Consider the following 17,450-nt stretch of genomic DNA (forward strand, 5'->3'; position numbering starts at 1 on the left):
CCACAAAGACTAACCAGACACGCAACACCATACCAAACTGACAACCACCATAACAAAGGAAGAACATCAACATGCAGACAACCTCAACACAAGGGAAAGAACGGTCACAACAAACCTACACCAACAAAGAAACGTCAAATGACAAAAATCCACTTAACACCAATCACAGACGACCCGTACCTAAAAATTAAGTGGGGTACCTCAATGCCAGATCCGTAGTAAATAAAGTAGAATTAATAACAGACTGGATCATATCAGAAAACTTCGACCTGATTTTCATTAATTAAACCTGGATCCATGATCAAAAGGACCCTATAATCCTAGACCTATGCCCCCCGGGATACAAAATCACTCACTGGACCCGAACGGAAAAGAGGCGGAGGCCTAGCACTAATCCATTGATCACACTTCACCACGGTAACCACCGTCGAGTCCATAACACCCCAACTTGAAATCGCCTCAATTAGAATCCACCACACAACCCTTCTTGATCACCTAAACTGTGTCCCGTTTTATAGACCACCAGGCAACTGGAACGACTGCCAATCACACTTCATGGACTTCATAACAAACACCTGCGTAACCAGCCCCAACATACTAGTACTGGGAGACATCAATCTTCACCTAGAAGACCCAAACTCCACCAATGCACGCGAATGCAAGGAATTCCTCCATCTATGGGACCTTAAATGGCCACACACTCAAGCAACCCATGTCAAAGGACATACACTGGACCTCATGTCACACAAACTGGCCACAGACCAGAACCTAATATTATCAGACTTCAACTGGACAAACATACCATGGTCAGATCACTACAAACGAAACCTATCCCTACTCTGGTGGAAAAAGGGCTCATATTGTATACAAGAACACACAACCTACAGCACAAGAGGCCAAATAGCCTCGGAAACATTCTGGCAACAAATAAACAATAATGAATGGACTGCACAAACGGACTCCACACACTATCTCACGGCCTGGGATAAAAGATGTAAAAACATATTAGATAAAATAGCACCCTTACAAACACAAACCTCACGTAGGCACAACGCGATACCATGGTACAACTAAGAACTAAAAAAGTTGAAAACACAATCCAGGAGACTCGAACGAGCATGGAAAAAAATGAAAGATGCACAAACACTCACTGCATGGAAACGCAATCAAAGAAAATTCAAATATGCAATTAGACAAGCCAAAAGGCAATACTACAGAACCAAAATAGGGCCCGACTACAAAGGCACGAAAAAATTATACCAACTAGTAGGCAAACTACTAGACACCACTGTGGTCACCACAACCAACACAGATATCCCACCTGCAGATAAACTTGCCAAATACTTCAAAGAAAAAATTGTAAACCTACGCAACATGTTACCTCACAACAGCACCGACATCGGAAATTTCATCGACTGTATGGACCCAGTCCACGGCGAATATCCAGCAGACAGATTCTGGACAAGCTTCCTTCTACTCACCACTGAAACAGTCAACCAAGCAATTAATAAGTTCTCCAAGACTCATTGTAAATTGGACATCTGCCCTAGTCACCTATTAAAATCCGCTCCCCACCGCTTTACAACAGACCTCACATCCCACTTAAACTACACGCTTCAACATGTTCTCTTCCCTAAGGAAAACGGCAACATCCTACTCACCCCAATACCAAAAAAATACCAAGAAAAAAAAAATGATATCACCAACTACCGCCAAGTAGCATCAATCCCACTAGTACTAAACAACTAACTGACTACATAAACAGATTCACAATACTCCACGAATCACAATCAGGATTCCGCTCCAACCACAGCACTAAAACAGTTCTAATTACTCTCTTAGCCAAATTCAAACAAGAGATTGCATCAGGCAAAAGCATACTTCTCCTACAATTCGACATGTCTAGTGCATTCGACATGGTAAATCACAACATACTACTAAGCTTACTAGAATATTTCGTGATTGGTGGAAATGTACTTAGCTGGATCAAAGGTTTCCTAACCAATAGAACATATCAAGTGAAATCAAATTCAAACATATCACCACCATGGAAAGCAGACTGTGGAGTACCTGAAGAATCACCACTATCACCACTCCTTTTCAACCTAATGATGACCCCACTAGCCAAGTCCTTATCCAATCAAGGCCTCAACCCTTTCATATACACAGACGACGTTACAATTTACATCCCATACAAACATGACCTTACAGAAATCACCAAAGAAATCAATCTCAGTCAACATCATGAACTCATGGGCAAATTCATTTCAACTAAAACTTAACGCAGCAAAAACACACAGTCTCATCCCAATATAACACGAACAAACCCACCAACATAACCACCTCAGACTACACCCTCCCTATCTCAGACAGCCTGAAAATTCTCGGAGTCATAATCGACCGCAACCTCACACTAGAAAGCCAAGTGAAAACTACAACGAAGAAAATGTTCCACTCAATGTGGAAGCTCAAACGAGTAAAACCTTTTTTCCCCGAGAGAAATATTTCGCAACTTGGTACAATCTATGGTACTAAGCCATCTAGACTACTGTAACGGTATCTATGCAGGATGCAAAGAACAAATCATAAAGAAACTCCAAACTGCTCAAAACACAGTAGCCAGACTTATATTTGGAAAAACAAAATTCAAAAGCGCCAAACCCCTACGAGAAAAACTACACTGGCTCCCAATCAAAGAACGCATTGCGTTCAAAATCATCTACGGAGAAGCCCCGGGATACATGATAGACCTCATAGACCTACCAACCAGAAACACATCAAGATCAACATGAACATACCTAAATCTCCATCACCCAAGCTACAAAGGACTCAAATACAAATCAACCTTTGCACCCAGCTTCTCCTATATAAGCACACAGCTATGGAACACATTACCAAAAGCCGTGAAAACATATAACCACCTGAAATTCCGGAAATTACTAAAAACTAACTTGTTCAAAAAGGCATATCCTAACTATACAACTTAAATGCCTTAACCCAACAACACAACAAAACCAAAGCTCATACTAGACATAACTTAACTCTTCTTCTTACGATTCCCCAATGTGTCTATCATACATGAACTTTACTTTATCACAACCTCACTTTATATTTGTTATAACCGGTACTGGCGATCGCCTCTGCAGTACTATGTAAGCCACATTGAGCCTGCAAATAGGTGGGGAAATGTGGGATACAAATGTAATAAATAAATAAATAAATAAATTCCTTCCTATACTAGGCCTGTAAAATGGCCCTGCTAGCCTTCAGAGTTCCTAGTTTTGTTGTCATCAGCATAATTTTAGTTTCTTCCTGCAGCTGCATGTAACCAGAGTGCTTGATCAGTACATGTTACATGTCAAGGTGACACTTAGGAGGAAATGAGGATATGCGGCTCACATATGGCAGTGAAAGTGCCTTGTTGCTTTGTAGCTTTTACTATATGAGATGTGGGGTAAGGAATAATATATTGTAGAGGAATATATTCGAGTTATTCCCAAAGTTTTCCACTTCCTCACTGTGACCCCTGACGCAGGTGCTAGTCACCGAAACACAGCCCGTGTCGGGTCTTTTTGCCAAGGCTCATTCATTAAAGAACTGTGTTCCATTTTTAAAGGCCCGTGGTGCTGTTTTTTTGTTTGTACTTTGTTCCTCTCTTTTGTTATATCCAAGAATAGAGGAAATTGCCATTTTTGTATACATATAAAAAAAATAACTGAATATTACCATATATATGTAATGGAAGGAAACAGGAAAATCCAAAACACTCCATCCTGAAGTCTCTTCTCCCGTATCCTCACCACCCTTAAAACCCTACCCAAAAATAAGAATGTTAAACCTTGATGTTACCTCGATATTATTTGTCCCCCTCTCGACTCACCATTGTTATCTTCTGATGTTCTATTCCCAAATGATATCCTGTATTTACTCTGTTTCTATAACTCATCACAATGTAATCCATAATCGTACTGTAACCAATTGTACTTCCATCATTCTCAAAGTATTGTAAGTCACACTGAGCCCGCAAATAGGTGGGAAAATGTGGGATACAAATGCAAATAAATAAATAAAATAAATTTATGAACTGTAGGTTAGTTTAGGAGAAATCACATGATTTAGGAGAAATAAAACTTACAACAGTATATATATGAAAACTGAGAAAGTTGTGCTGAGCAGATTTTGTTATTCAGTCTTTGCGTCTGGCTTTTCTGTGTGACAACCTGCTCCAGAGAGAACAATTCTGTACTGGCTTAGTGAAATACCAATAAAGATTTTTACTGGTTGTGCCAAATCTAAGTGTGATTGTCTCTCTTATTCCAGCCACTAGGGCTGAAGTGTTTTTCCCCTCCCCAGGGGCAAGGGACGGGACTACACATTGGTCTCCACATGATATTGTAGCATTCAAACTCACAGTTCAATTCTATCTTAAATCTGTTTGCAAACCAGATACGTCTTAATCTCCTCTTGATTAAACTCTCAGTCCACAATCATCTCCACATAATCTCTTTAAGTACTCTCTGTCCCATCCCAGAACAGGGTTCATTCACATGTGCACAGAAATATCTGCCAGAAGTGAGGCACGACTGCTCCCACTTCTTCTGAGGTGTATTGACCTTCCAGTTTGGGTACTCCCTGCAGGCACTTGCTGCTGTGTAGCAGAGGTTTCCAATCACCACACACTGCAAACGTATGCCTTGCTACAGGTCTCAGTGGGGGTGGGCTACCAAAGACCAGAATTTTCTCCATGCAATGCCTTTTATTGTTATGGTATAAGCCAATCATCAGAATTAAATGTGTACATATAAATACACCAATATATTTGTGCAGCTTTCAAAAATATATATTTGACACTGCAGCAGAGAGAATAGTTTCATTTCAAGCCCCTCTCTCCCCATCCCTTTTTCCGGGAACTTCTGATAGCAGGGATAGTTAATTACAAACACTTAAACACAAAAGAGCTTCCTCTGCCCTCCCACCTAACAAAAGATTGACTAAGGTGGGCACCTGAATACCCCATTGAAAACAAAGAACTCGGAGGAAAAGCATAAACAGGACATTTGCTTGTCAAAGGTATACCTGCCCCTCCCATCAGCTTTCAGACATGTGCAGAAAGGAAGGACTTGTAATGTGTATCTGCCCCAGAGACTGAGCAGGACATCAAAAGACCATTTGCCAGCAAAATCCAGACAGCAAGTCTCGTGATGTCATAAGACATGAGACCAACTCAGGGGTCGTGTGCAGACATGAGACCAAGATACCACAATGCTTTGCAAATGCCCAAGGGTCGTGTGGAAACCAGGACAAAGATCCACATGGCATATCCTCCTGCAGCTTGCAAGATATAAAAGGACAAGTTGTTTCCCAAGAGTCAGATTCTCTTCAACTGCAAGCAACTCAGACTCTCTTCAGCCGCAAGCAACTCAGATGATCCACTTACTGCAGAAGCCCTGTTCCTGTCCTGCAAACATGTGCTTACCTAATGCTGTTCATACTGTGTAACAAGGACTTGTAAGTAACATAACGTTTGATCTAGACCTGCTACCTTGCCTTACTTAAGCACAGATTACCTGTAAAGATCTTTTAAAACCTACCTCTCGTGTGCAATTGTATATTAAATCAACCTTTTTGAAGCTAAAAATACGGTCTCCTTGTGTTCTGAGTATATGGTATCTTTTATATATACTTAATTTATTTAATTTATTGCAATTATCACCTTTGGTGATTGGTGGAGAAATTAATATCCTAAAACTTATAAATACAGCACCTGCTCTTAAATTATAAACAGTGGCGAGTTGCTCTAGAGCTATTTTCCCCAAAATAAATCATTCTTGTAACATTATTACTTCTTGGCCCTGCCCCCATGGACTGGCCTTTTCTCTGATTCTTCCACCCGGCTATCAATACCAGCTCTGCCTCCTTAGTAACCCCCAGAAAATCCTCCTTCCTCCAGCCTTATGCCAGAGCCTCTTTGGAGGGGGGGGGGGGAATGGTGTCACAAACGGTACATTACCAGTTAGATAAGGAACTCGTATCTTCCCCATGCTCCTTGCTCAATCTCCTTCCTACCATTCCCCACAGCACTGGTTGCCACCAGTCTTGGGAGGATCTGTGGTCCCTGGTCTGGCGTATCTCTACTGTCAGAGCTCCCACAGCTCTGAGCTGCATGGAGCCATCTGTTACATGTGTCTCTGCCAATTCAGTCCCTCCTCCTGAGCTGCCCCAAGCCCCTCTCAGCCACAATTCAAAATCTGTCCTTCCTCCTTGGGAAAGGTTTGTGTTGCTATAGGTTGCATCCCCTGCTAGGTCCAAGGTTCAGTATCCCCAGTTTAAAGTTTTTACTTTAGTCTGCAGCACAGCATGGCCATTAAAAAAAACAAACAAAAAAAAAGGAATACCTATCAGAAGGCAAGTTAGAATCATACTTGTGTGTTTCCACATTAACCAGGATGGAACCAGGCTGCTGGTGCTAACTTTTAAAAAAGGAGATAAAGCAACTTTTAACCTACAATGGTTGGGGGAGGGGGGAGCTGACAGTTGCCTAGGAGCGCATGGTTCAGTGTGGAGTATCCTTGAAAAATACTATCGAAACAGGACATTTATAGAATCCCAATAGAGAGGTTTCAACAATGGTGAAAGAAAGCCAGGTGTGTTTAAGGAGCGAGAAGGGTAAATGGTGCACATTATTCCCATCAACTTCTAAACAGCTTGTAGGGAAAAACACAATTTAGTGCCTGTATACAAATGCTAGAAGCCTAAAAATTAAGATGGGAGAGTTACAGTATAAAGCACAAAAAGATGAGGTACATCTCAGAGACTTAATGGAAGGAGGGCAATCAATGGGACACTGTGTTAACAGGGTACAAATTATATAACTGGAGAAATGGATTGAGCTATATGTTATAGAGGGAACCGAGTCAAACAAAATAAACCTTCTACACAGTAGATGACAGCAGATAAAGACCTGTACGATCCATCCAGTCTGCCCAACAAGACACCAAATGTAATGAGTTTATGATGCGATACTTCATATGGATACTTGATATTAATTTATCCTTGCTATTTCCAGGACAAGGGCCACAGAAGTGTGCCCGGTACTGTCCTTATTCTAAATTTCTGAAGTTGTTAAAGCCCCTGAAAAGCTCCACTGCAGCCCATCCACAACTATTCAGCCACAATCAGGGCACAGACCTTAGAAGTCTTGCCCAACACTGGCTTTGCTTCCAATTAGTGGTGTTGCTACCTAATCACATGAAACAGCAGCATGGAATCATTGCGGATAGAAATTCCATGTGTGAATGGAAGGAGTAATTTTGTAGGGCTGTACTTCCGTCTGCCAGAACGGTCAGACGAAGAAATCTTTACAGAAATTAGGAAAGTGGGCAAACTGGGCAACAGTATAATAATGGGCAATTTCAATATTTACTGGTTTGGCCTATACACCATTTTTTACAGGGGCAGTATATGACATATATCACTCTCATGGAGTTGCAATCTGCAATTTTTATGATAAATATATCTGTTGATTCCCAAAATCAACCCTATCAACACACACAGTGTATCTACAATAAATGCAGGCATTACAGGTTGAACTTCCATTGCCCCCATTTACCTCAGGCATTTTCATTTTAAGATCTTTTGAAAACAGGTGGGATGTCAATTTTTTCCCTGTTTTATGTTTCCTCGTGGCAGATTTTACAACTATCGATGTGTGAGGAAGCTGTTGTAGTACATGTCCCAGAATATTTTGGACCTTGTATTTATTATCAAGGGTACATTGGGTAGGGTGAATAGAATATGGAGTTGTTCAAAGTTTTTTATGTTGCTCAAGAAGAATTTCATCAGTGGTAGGAAGCACCACTCACTCCTTGTCCAATTTCAGATATTTTAGAACTGAACGTTTGTTGTCTTGTTGCTCTGCTGGCTGAGAGATTGATGGAACTGCAATGCCTGAGCGATCTTGAGGAGAAATTTATGGTAGGTTGTATCTTCTTATGAAGGATGTTCAGTCTTTGTAAGAGCAGCTTCGGAATTCTTGTGATGAGGCAAAGATTTGTCAGGTAAAGAAGTTTGCGATGTTGGAGATTGAGAAACGCTGCAAGAGGGGAGATGTGGATTCTGAGCAAATACTGGACGTCCTGTGTATGATCATTTTCTGGATCTAGGAGCAGGCTGTTGCACAGGATGAATAGTCTGCAAAGGCTGCTCTGGTAAAACAATAGGTTGATTATTAACAGCAGGAGCTATGTATAGAGGCTGATGTTGTAGCCTTTGCATGATGTTGTTAAAACTGATTGAGGAGGGAAAAAAAATCCCGATGCTATGTTATCCAGCTGTTGTGGCTGAGAAGTTGTTGGCATTTGATCTAGTCGCTGTGGAGGAGCTGAAAAAGTAGTAGGAAGCGACAAATCTGACAGACAGATTTGATTTAGAGGAAAACATACATTTAGAAGACTTGTCTGCTGAGCCCCGAGATCGGTGATATTGATGATGCCGACGACTATGCCTGCTCCGAGGACTTGAATCGAGTGTATGTGGACCTAGATGAATGGTGATGCCAATGACTACGGAGTCTAGAACGTCGGCAATATCGGCAAGCAGCAGAAGGTGAAGTAGAGCATGTCAAACTCACCACGCTGCTATCCAATGCTGAAGTTTGTGTGTGATGTCTATCAGCATCACTGGCACTGAGCCAAATCAGAGGCAAATGGGATCCCCGTCTGGAGAAGGTTCACCCATTGTCACATTAATGACATGTACAATGCCGGAAGACTCCTGAATAACAGGAGACAGCTGATCCTGATCCCCGGGAATTGAAACAGGAAAATCTGGCTGAGAGGTAAAATTGTCTGGATGAACTGTCAACAGCTCCATCTGTTTTATAAGGTGGTGAGTTTTAGTTTTCTTCTTGAGTGGAGCAGAGTTGTCCAAAGATGCTTTGTGAATTAATTCTTTTAGTTTCGAAGCATGAATCTCTAAAATCTTAATTGACATTTTTTCACATTCAGCACATTTTGTCAATGCTGTGTTGCTGCCCCAAGCACCTAAGGCATTGTGAATGACAGCAACGAATCACTGTACTGCACCACGGAAAAATTAAAACTGAAGTGTGAGGTGAGATTCTGCTCTTTATATACTTCATACACTGGTGGGAAGGTTGAAACACGCGCAGATTAGTTTTCTCTGCTAAGTGAAGGCCAGGTCAATGATGTCACCAAGTAGTCACTTCAGCTGTGTGGCTAGATGTCACTGTCCATGGAGAATTACATGCTGCCGGTAACCCTTTGAACAGGCACAGAGGCAGAGGAAAGGCTTCCGGGTCAGCCAGCAGCAGCAGTAGCGATTTGAAAGGGAGCAGCTGCAGAGGGAAATGCGAATGAGAGAGCCTAGCTTGCTCCAGCGTTGGCAAGTGTGCACCACTGCAGGGTGGGCTCAGGCCCACCTATAGCTACGCCCCTGTTTTCCCAACATATAATATTCTTCACCTTTCTCTTCTTTCTTCCCAGGCACATACCACATCTCTCATTCTCCATCCACCTAGGCTCTCAATTCCACCTTTCATTCTTTCGCTTCACCTCAGCTTTCATTGTTCTGCCCCCCCCCCCCCCCTCCAAGGCACTTCCTCAAGCTTAAATCTCCACATAATGGACTTGCACTGCACCCCTGTCCCTGCCCCTACCAATGGCACACTCAGACTGCTCTGAACCCCACCAACCCCTCCCACGGCACTCAATCAACCTTGTTCTTGCCCCTACCCCCCATGGCACACACTTAACCTTGCTCTCTCTCTCCCCCCCATGAAATCTACAAGCCTGCTCCAGTGACCCTCACTGTACAACTTACTTTTTCTGACCCCCCCTCCCTCGTGGAATCTGTGTAGCAAAACAAGGGTTTGGAGCATAGCTGCACAACAGGATGCATCATCCTCCTCTGCCAGCCTAGGCCCAATTGTTCATTTGAACAATGTCAGCATCTGTATGGCCACACAGTTTAAATGAAGAGTTGTGTCTAGGACAGCAGAGGAGAGGACTGTGAACCACCTCTTCCCCTTGCTGAACAAGCTTACTTTATTTTTTGTCTATTAGATTGTAAGCTCTTTGAGCAGGGACTGTCTTTCTTCTATGTTTGTGCAGCGCTGCGTACGCCTTGTAGCGCTATAGAAATGGTAAATAGTAGTAGTAGTAGAGGGTGGAAAGGTATTTAGGGCAGATGCTGATACCAGCAACTGTGCAGAATTCTGCAGAAATTCTGTGTTGCGCAGTTGCACAGAATTACCTCAGGAGTAAATATTTTACTACTACTTTTCTTTCAGAAACCCACCTATAACTTTGCTTACCTTCCTCAAGCAAGTGAACAAAATCAGGTGCCTTTTCATGGAATACTCTGCTCGCATCCTCTGGCTTCATTGCTACTTCTTTGGTCTGAATAAGTAAAAAACCTTTTGCTGTCATCTGGAAGACAAATATACAACAAATCCATACTGGCATTAGATACACATTTAGTTTGGGAAATGAGGGTTTGTTTGTTTTTTTTAAATAAAAAGGAAAAAGTGGAATTTTAATGATATGCAGTGCTTAATAATCTGTAACATGGGTGTGCAAATTTACTTGAGAGTAATATTAATTGTGGATATTCTGAAATCCAATACATTGTAGTCCTGCTCTGCTGAAATAAATTCCAAAAGTGTAATCTGATGTTCTATTCTACTTCAACTGTTTCTCAACTTATGTAATTTTATCTTTTTTAATTTAAAATACTTCTTCCATGCCAATCTAAGGGGTCCTTTTACTAAACTGGGTTTGGTATTAACAAATGCCTAATGCTGATAAAAATGGAGTACTGTGGGACATACCAAGCATCCTGTATTAACTTCAAAATGTGCGTGTGCTTACTATGCGCTAAAAGTTTCCTTTTTTTTTTTCAGGGGGCTTGTCAGGGATGGGAGAGGGTAGATGTAAGAGAGGGAAACTGGAGTACACTCCCACTGAAAAGCACAAGGAGCCTTCCAGACAGGGGGCATCAACTCAATTTTATTGGACAGACCCTATGTGGTCCGTGTTTCGGCAAAAAAAACAGCCTGTGCCAATTAAAAACAAATATACATAAACATTAAAAAAAGTAAATTATTGAAATATGCAAATGAAGATAAAAATGAACAGTAATATATCAGTGAAAAATAAATTAAATAACAGGGCAAATTTAAATCAAATATTAATCCATAAATATTAAGAAATATAAAAATAACACGTTGTAAAAAAACACAAATGGTAGGAGGAGAATGTAATCTGCATTTAAGCACATGCCTTAAAAAGTACACATTTTCCAAAAATTGCAATGAGACAGTGTTCAATCTGAGGGATGAATAAACATATAAATGCTACAACTTTGCTACAACTTTAAATGCTTTGAAGTTGGTGTAAAATGGTGCATAACATGTCGCTGGCAAAATGGTGAACGTATTGTGATGAAATTTACAAATGCTTGCAGCAAGAAATGATCTTAACCCAACAGTCACAAAGATAAAATAGTGCATGCAGAAAGCATGGCATGTTGCTAAAGAGTTGTGAAATGGTGACCGAAAAGGGTGTGATGCACTATGATACTGAGACGGCAGAAACAGATACTGAGACGGCAGAAACAGGACCATCATTTGTATCAATAAACCATAAAGACGAACATAAACCAGTTCAGCCAGACATGTAGAAATACAACATGGAAAATCAAATAGATTAAAAGATGGGCAGAGTGGGTGTTCCTGTGCTAACCAATTAGCCCATCTATATTACAAGTGCTGAGCGCAGGGGATACCATGTGAACACTTACCACTTACAAAATTGTTTGTAAGTGCTCACACAGTAATTTTAAAAAATGGCTGCACACTAATGGCAATATTAGCGCATAGCTATTAATACAAAAACTTGAAAATAGCCCATTTTACAGCCACAGTAAAAATGGCGTTAGTGAGTGGGAAAGACCCACATAAAGGCTTGCTATGACCATTTTTTACTGCACCTTTGTAAAAGTATCCCAAAGTACTTCTCTCTCAGTGGATTCCACTTTAACATAAACAGTTTCAACATAGCTTTTTCTCACTAACGTTTGGGTGATGCTCCCAGCAACATATCATCAAAATTTACTCCCGCTGGAATTGTGCGTGACTGCACAATACAGAATTTACTCAGAATTCCCTAACCGCGTAGAACTCAGCATTTTTGAGCAGAATCGCCAATCAGGTGACGAGAGAGCAAGTTGGTCACCTGATCTGAAGTGGGACCTCCTCCTTTATGTAGCACTCAGAACTAGTTTTTTTTTTAGCCCCTTTAGCCTGCAGTAAAGCTGCAGTGAAGGATGGCTGGCCAACCGCTGCCCACCCGCCTCCCGAGCCTTGGGTGGCCCTCCCTAGGCCTACCTTAACACTCCCTGGTGGTATAGTGGCCTCTTTGAGGGCAGGAAAGAACCCCCCTCTTTTCTGCCCTCTACCACTGCTCCACTTCTTCAAAATGACCACCGAGACTTCAAACAATGATCTCACAAGGCTGCCACAGAAAGTCTTGGCAGCCATTTGCAAGAAGCGGTGGTACTGGCCCAGAGCAGAGGCAGTGGGCAGGAAAGTGTCAGGTTCTTTCCTGCTTCTAAGAGGTACTCCCGATGCAGCATCTCATCATAGTTCCTGGTGAGTGTGAGTGTGGGTGGACATGGAAGGGGGCTTGGAGACAACTATGGATGGTGTGTGGGTGCAAGGGGAGGGAGGCTGTAAAAAAGGTAGATGCTATATGTCCTGGGAAGGGGGCTGGGAAAATATGGAAGTATCTGTGTACAGGGAGGGGGCTTTAATATTGTTTAAATTATGACAAACGGAGAATTTTGAATTTTTTTGCCTAGAATTTATTATTATTTTGGCATAGAATTTCAGCAGGAGGAAAAATTTCCTTAAACAAGGTGGTGATAAATCTGTTTATAATATATAGTAAAACAAGTTTTAAAAAAATTAACTTCTCTATCCTCTTATATTGTTTTGAAGGTGTGGTCTCCACAATTGTACAAAGAACTCTAAATGGAGTCTTACCAATGATGTATACAAAGGCAGTTATCACCTGCTTTTTCCTGTTGGGCATTTCATCTCCATTATTAAAGTGGACTTGGGAGGACGTGCAAAAGTGACAGGGAGGAATATAAAGAAGCTGATAAGAATAAAGCGTAAGGCTAAACCATGTGGTGTTCATAGTACTGTATTGTTCTCAAGGTGCCTGAGAATTGGTAAAGAACACAAATACCAAATAGCTCAGTATAAAAAGCTGAACAGATCCAAATTAGCAGAATCTGCTGTATAAACAAAAGGTAGGTAGGTAGGTGGGTGGGTGGGAGGGAAGGAGGTCCAGAGGGAAGCCAGCATGCTGAAGGAGGAGGGGGAAATAAAAGAACAGAACTTATAGAAGGAATGGTTCAAGAAAGAGGAGTAGAAAGAGCATTGGAGTTATATGCAGGGGAAGGGGACAGGGACAGGCCAAGTGCAAGATAAGAAGATAGAAAGAACATGGCATGCAGACAGAGGAGAAATTGGGAGAGAAAGAACATAGTCAGGGAGACTGGAGAAGAAAGAGCACCAGGGACAGTTTAGGGAGAGGTCTGTAATAAAAGTAAATGTTTTTGAATGCTTAAGGAAGGATAGCTAGAAAAGTATACACTGGGATCAAAGGGCATAAAAGGCAATGGAGAAAGATGGTTCAGAGGATACAGAGTACAGGGGGCCAGGAAATTAAAGTGTACTTTTACAGATAGGAGCTAATTTCAGACTCTTACTCCTTTGCTCAAATCAATCATTTCCTCCTGGAATCAGATATTAGATTGACAACCCAGTATGTGCCTACGATTCCAATTAAGTATCTATGCTGGATTATTTTGTATGCCTTCTGTGCTTATTTTGTTAGTCTCTCCTCATATTTCCACATGTTGCTGACTCACTGCTCTCCTTGCAAGGTACCGTCACCCGCCATTTACTACTTTATTCACACTGCCTCTAGGCGCTTGTGCTAGGGGAACGCGCCGAAGGAGCACGACCAAGAAGCACGTCGTGCTCCTTGTGCACTCCTTGGGGCACCTCCTTGGATGCCTCTGGGCCACGTCTCTGTTTTCTTCCGTGACCCTCTTTGTTCTTCTCCTTGCTCTTTTGTTTCTCACTTTGCCTCTGATGACATCTGACTTTTTTTTGACGCATCTCCTCAGCCTCTGTCCTACAATGCCCCTGGTTCTTTCGCCCCTTGTCCCTTGATTAGAACTTTGACCTATGTCCCCCCTAGTTCCTTGCCCCCTGCCCACTCTCATTCCTGTAACTCTGTTCTCAGCACTTAGAATAGGCCTTCTTAATGCAAGGTCTGTGTGTCATAAAGGCCCTCTCATTTCTGACCTTTTCTTCTCTCACTCTTTGAATCTTCTCTGTATCACTGAAACTTGGCCTAGACCAGGTGATTCTGCCTTCTTGAATCCTGTCCTTCTGGCATCCTCTCCTATTATGTGCCTCAGGCCACGCGGCGCAGGGGAGGGTGTAGCCTGTACTGTGAAAACTCTTGCTCATATTGAAGTTCTTCTTCTTCAAGTGTCCTCCACTGTTTTCTCTTTTCACCTAGCTGTTCTCTATTGTCAACCCTTATCTGTCTCTGCATTCAATGAACTTTCTTCCTGAATGCGCTTCCTTGTACTCTCCTTTGCTGCTTTTAGGTGACTTCAACCTGTCCCTGTCTGACTCTGTCATCTTTCTTAGGCTTAACCTCCACCGCTAATCTTACTCAACAATTTTCTTTTCCTACCCACTCCTCTGGTAATTATCTTGCCTTTACTTCCCCTTCTCTTTCCCTGGTTCCTCCTCTATGTCTGCTCTCTGTTCCCTGGTCTGATCACTTGTTTGTTTCCTTTTCTCTCTCTGTCCCAGAGCCTCCACCCACCCACCCCCACTTCTTGCACCCCCGGCCGTGCCCTGACAGACTCAGTTCTCAATCTTCTCTGTGAAGATCTCAATCAGCTCTCCCCTCATTCACCTTCTCTCCCTCTCTCAGCTCAGGTGACGTTGTTAAATTCCTCGCTACAGCATATCCTTGATAGTCGTGCTCCCTTGATTCCTACTATGGCTTCCTCCTGTCCATGCTCTCCTTGGTTCACTCCTAAACGCCATCTTATTTGACAACACACGTTCGCCTTGACGAACGTCTTTGGCAAAAACGATATACAGCAGAACTCCAAGAAAATTTTCGGACTATTTTTCATCTGTTTTGCTCTGAACTCCTTCTTGCCAAGCGTGCATTCTTCACTCAGTGTCTTTCTGCCTCTACTAATCGTCCAAGGCTGCTTTTCGAGTTCTTCAGGAACGCTGCCCTGCTTACACTGTTTCCCCTTTATATGATCCTTCTTCGCTTCCTCTTTCTACTTTGGCTGGTTTCTGGCTCTCCAAAATTTCTTCCATCAGCCACTTCCACTCCTTCCTCATTCTTCCCCATCTTTGTCTTCTGTCCCTTCTAGGTCTCCGTTGTCTGTTACCTCGTCCCCTTCCCCTGCTCTATGTGCTTCCTGGCACTCATTCAATCTTCCATCTCAAACTTCATTGATTCACATGCTGCAGATTTTTAACCCACCTCCTCCCAAGCAGATCCTTGGCCTGCCCATCTGGTCATCTTCTCTTTTCATCTCTTACTCCTCACGTTCTTCCCCTACTGTGCAATAGTCTCTTATATAGCATTGTCCCCCCCTATATGGAAGCATGCCTTTTCCATCTATAGCTCAAGAAACCTCATCTTGATCCTACGTATTCTTACAATTACTGGCCTACATCCAATTTTCCGTTCTTCTTAAAGAATCTGTAGAATCTTGTTCTATTTCAGCTTAACAACTTTTTAGAACAGACCAATGCCCTGTACCCAGGCTTTCGTTGGTCTCATAGCACTGAGACCCTTCTATTAGCTCTAAATGATTCTATATGCGTTTCTCTTGACCAGTGTTTCCCTGTCATTGTTGTTTCCTTAGATCTTTCCTCTGCTTTCGACATCATAGATCACTCTTCTTCTCTCCTGTATTCAATCTCTTGGCATTCATGGGACTGTCCTTTCTTGGTTTTCTGATCATCTTTCTGACCGTACATTTCAGGTCTTTCATGAAAATTCCCATTCTCCTGCCTATCGATTGCTCAGTTACGTGACACAAGGTTCCACATTAGAAGTCACTTGCTCAGGAAAAGGATCTAGGTGTCATCATTGATGATATGTTGAAACCTTCTGCTGAATGTACAGCAGCGGTTAAGAAAGCAAATAGAATGTTAGGAATTATTAGAAAAGGAATGGCAAACAAAACAGAGAATGTTATAATGCCTTTGTAACATTCCACGGTGCGAATGCACCTCGAATACTGTGTGTAGTTCTGGTCACAGCATCTCAAAAACGATATAGTGGACTTACAAAAGGTACCGAGAAGGGCAACAAAAATTATAAAGGAGATGGGATGCCTTCCCTTTGAGGAAAGGCTACAGCATATAAGGCTCTTCAGCTTGAGGAAGAGATGGCTGAGGGGAGATATGATAGAGGTTTATAAATACTGAGTGAAGTGGAACAGGTACATGTGAATCACTTGTTTACTCTTTCCAAAAAAATACTGGGACTAGGGGGCATGCAAAGAAGCTACTAAGTAGTAAATTTAAAACGAATTGGAGAAAATATTTCTTCACTCAACAAGTAATTAAACTCTGGAATTCCTTGCCAGAGAATGTGGTAAAAGCCGTTAGCTTCGCAGGGTTTAAAAGAGGTTTGGATAATTTCCTAAAAGTAAAGTATATAAGCCATTATTAAGATGGACTTAGGAAAATCCACTGCATATTCTAGGATAAGCAGCATAAAACTGTCTGGGATCTTGCCAGGTACTCGTGACCTGGAGTGGCCACTGTTGGAAACAGTCTGTCCCTTCTGCCTGTCCCAGTATGGCAAGTCTTTTATTCTTATGTCCTCCAGGGTACCACAGGGTTCTATGCTAGCTGCTACTTTATTCAACCTTTTTTTTTCTCCTTTTTTCACTCTTATTCAGGAGCAGGGCTGCACACCTTTTAATTATGCAGATGATATTCAAATTCTTTACCGTACTTCTGATCTCTCCTTAGCTTCCTCTGTTCTTAATATCTGCCTGTCTAAGGTTTCATCATGGCTTATAGAAAATCACCTTTTTTTCAATACTTCTAAGCGTGAAGCTATCACTTTCACGTGACCTCATTTCTCCGTCACCACCTTGTCCCATCTTGGATGGTACTCCTATTCCATTCTGTGCGACTAAGATTCTTGGTGTTACATTTGATTCCCACTTAACTTTTAAGCCACATATTGATTATGTGCTTTGCTCTTCCTTTTCCGTTCTCCACCGTATCCATCCATTGCGTTCCCTTTTGAAGCCTTCTCTGGTCCGTATGCTACTTCTCTCCTTGGTCA

The 17,450-nt window shown here is 42.0% G+C and overlaps 1 protein-coding gene across 1 annotated transcript in view; it reads right to left on the bottom strand.

Moving 5' to 3' along the window:
- Positions 1-17,450, bottom strand: part of RP2 (RP2 activator of ARL3 GTPase) — a 58,934-nt gene that overhangs the window by 16,395 nt on the left and 25,089 nt on the right. Inside the window, exon 3 of the mRNA XM_030201309.1 lies at positions 10,334-10,448. Coding sequence (XP_030057169.1) covers positions 10,334-10,448 — 115 coding nt within the window. The remainder of the gene's footprint in view (positions 1-10,333; positions 10,449-17,450) is intronic.

This window comes from Microcaecilia unicolor, chromosome 4 (genome assembly GCF_901765095.1).
Source record: "Microcaecilia unicolor chromosome 4, aMicUni1.1, whole genome shotgun sequence".
Lineage (NCBI taxonomy): Eukaryota > Metazoa > Chordata > Amphibia > Gymnophiona > Siphonopidae > Microcaecilia > Microcaecilia unicolor.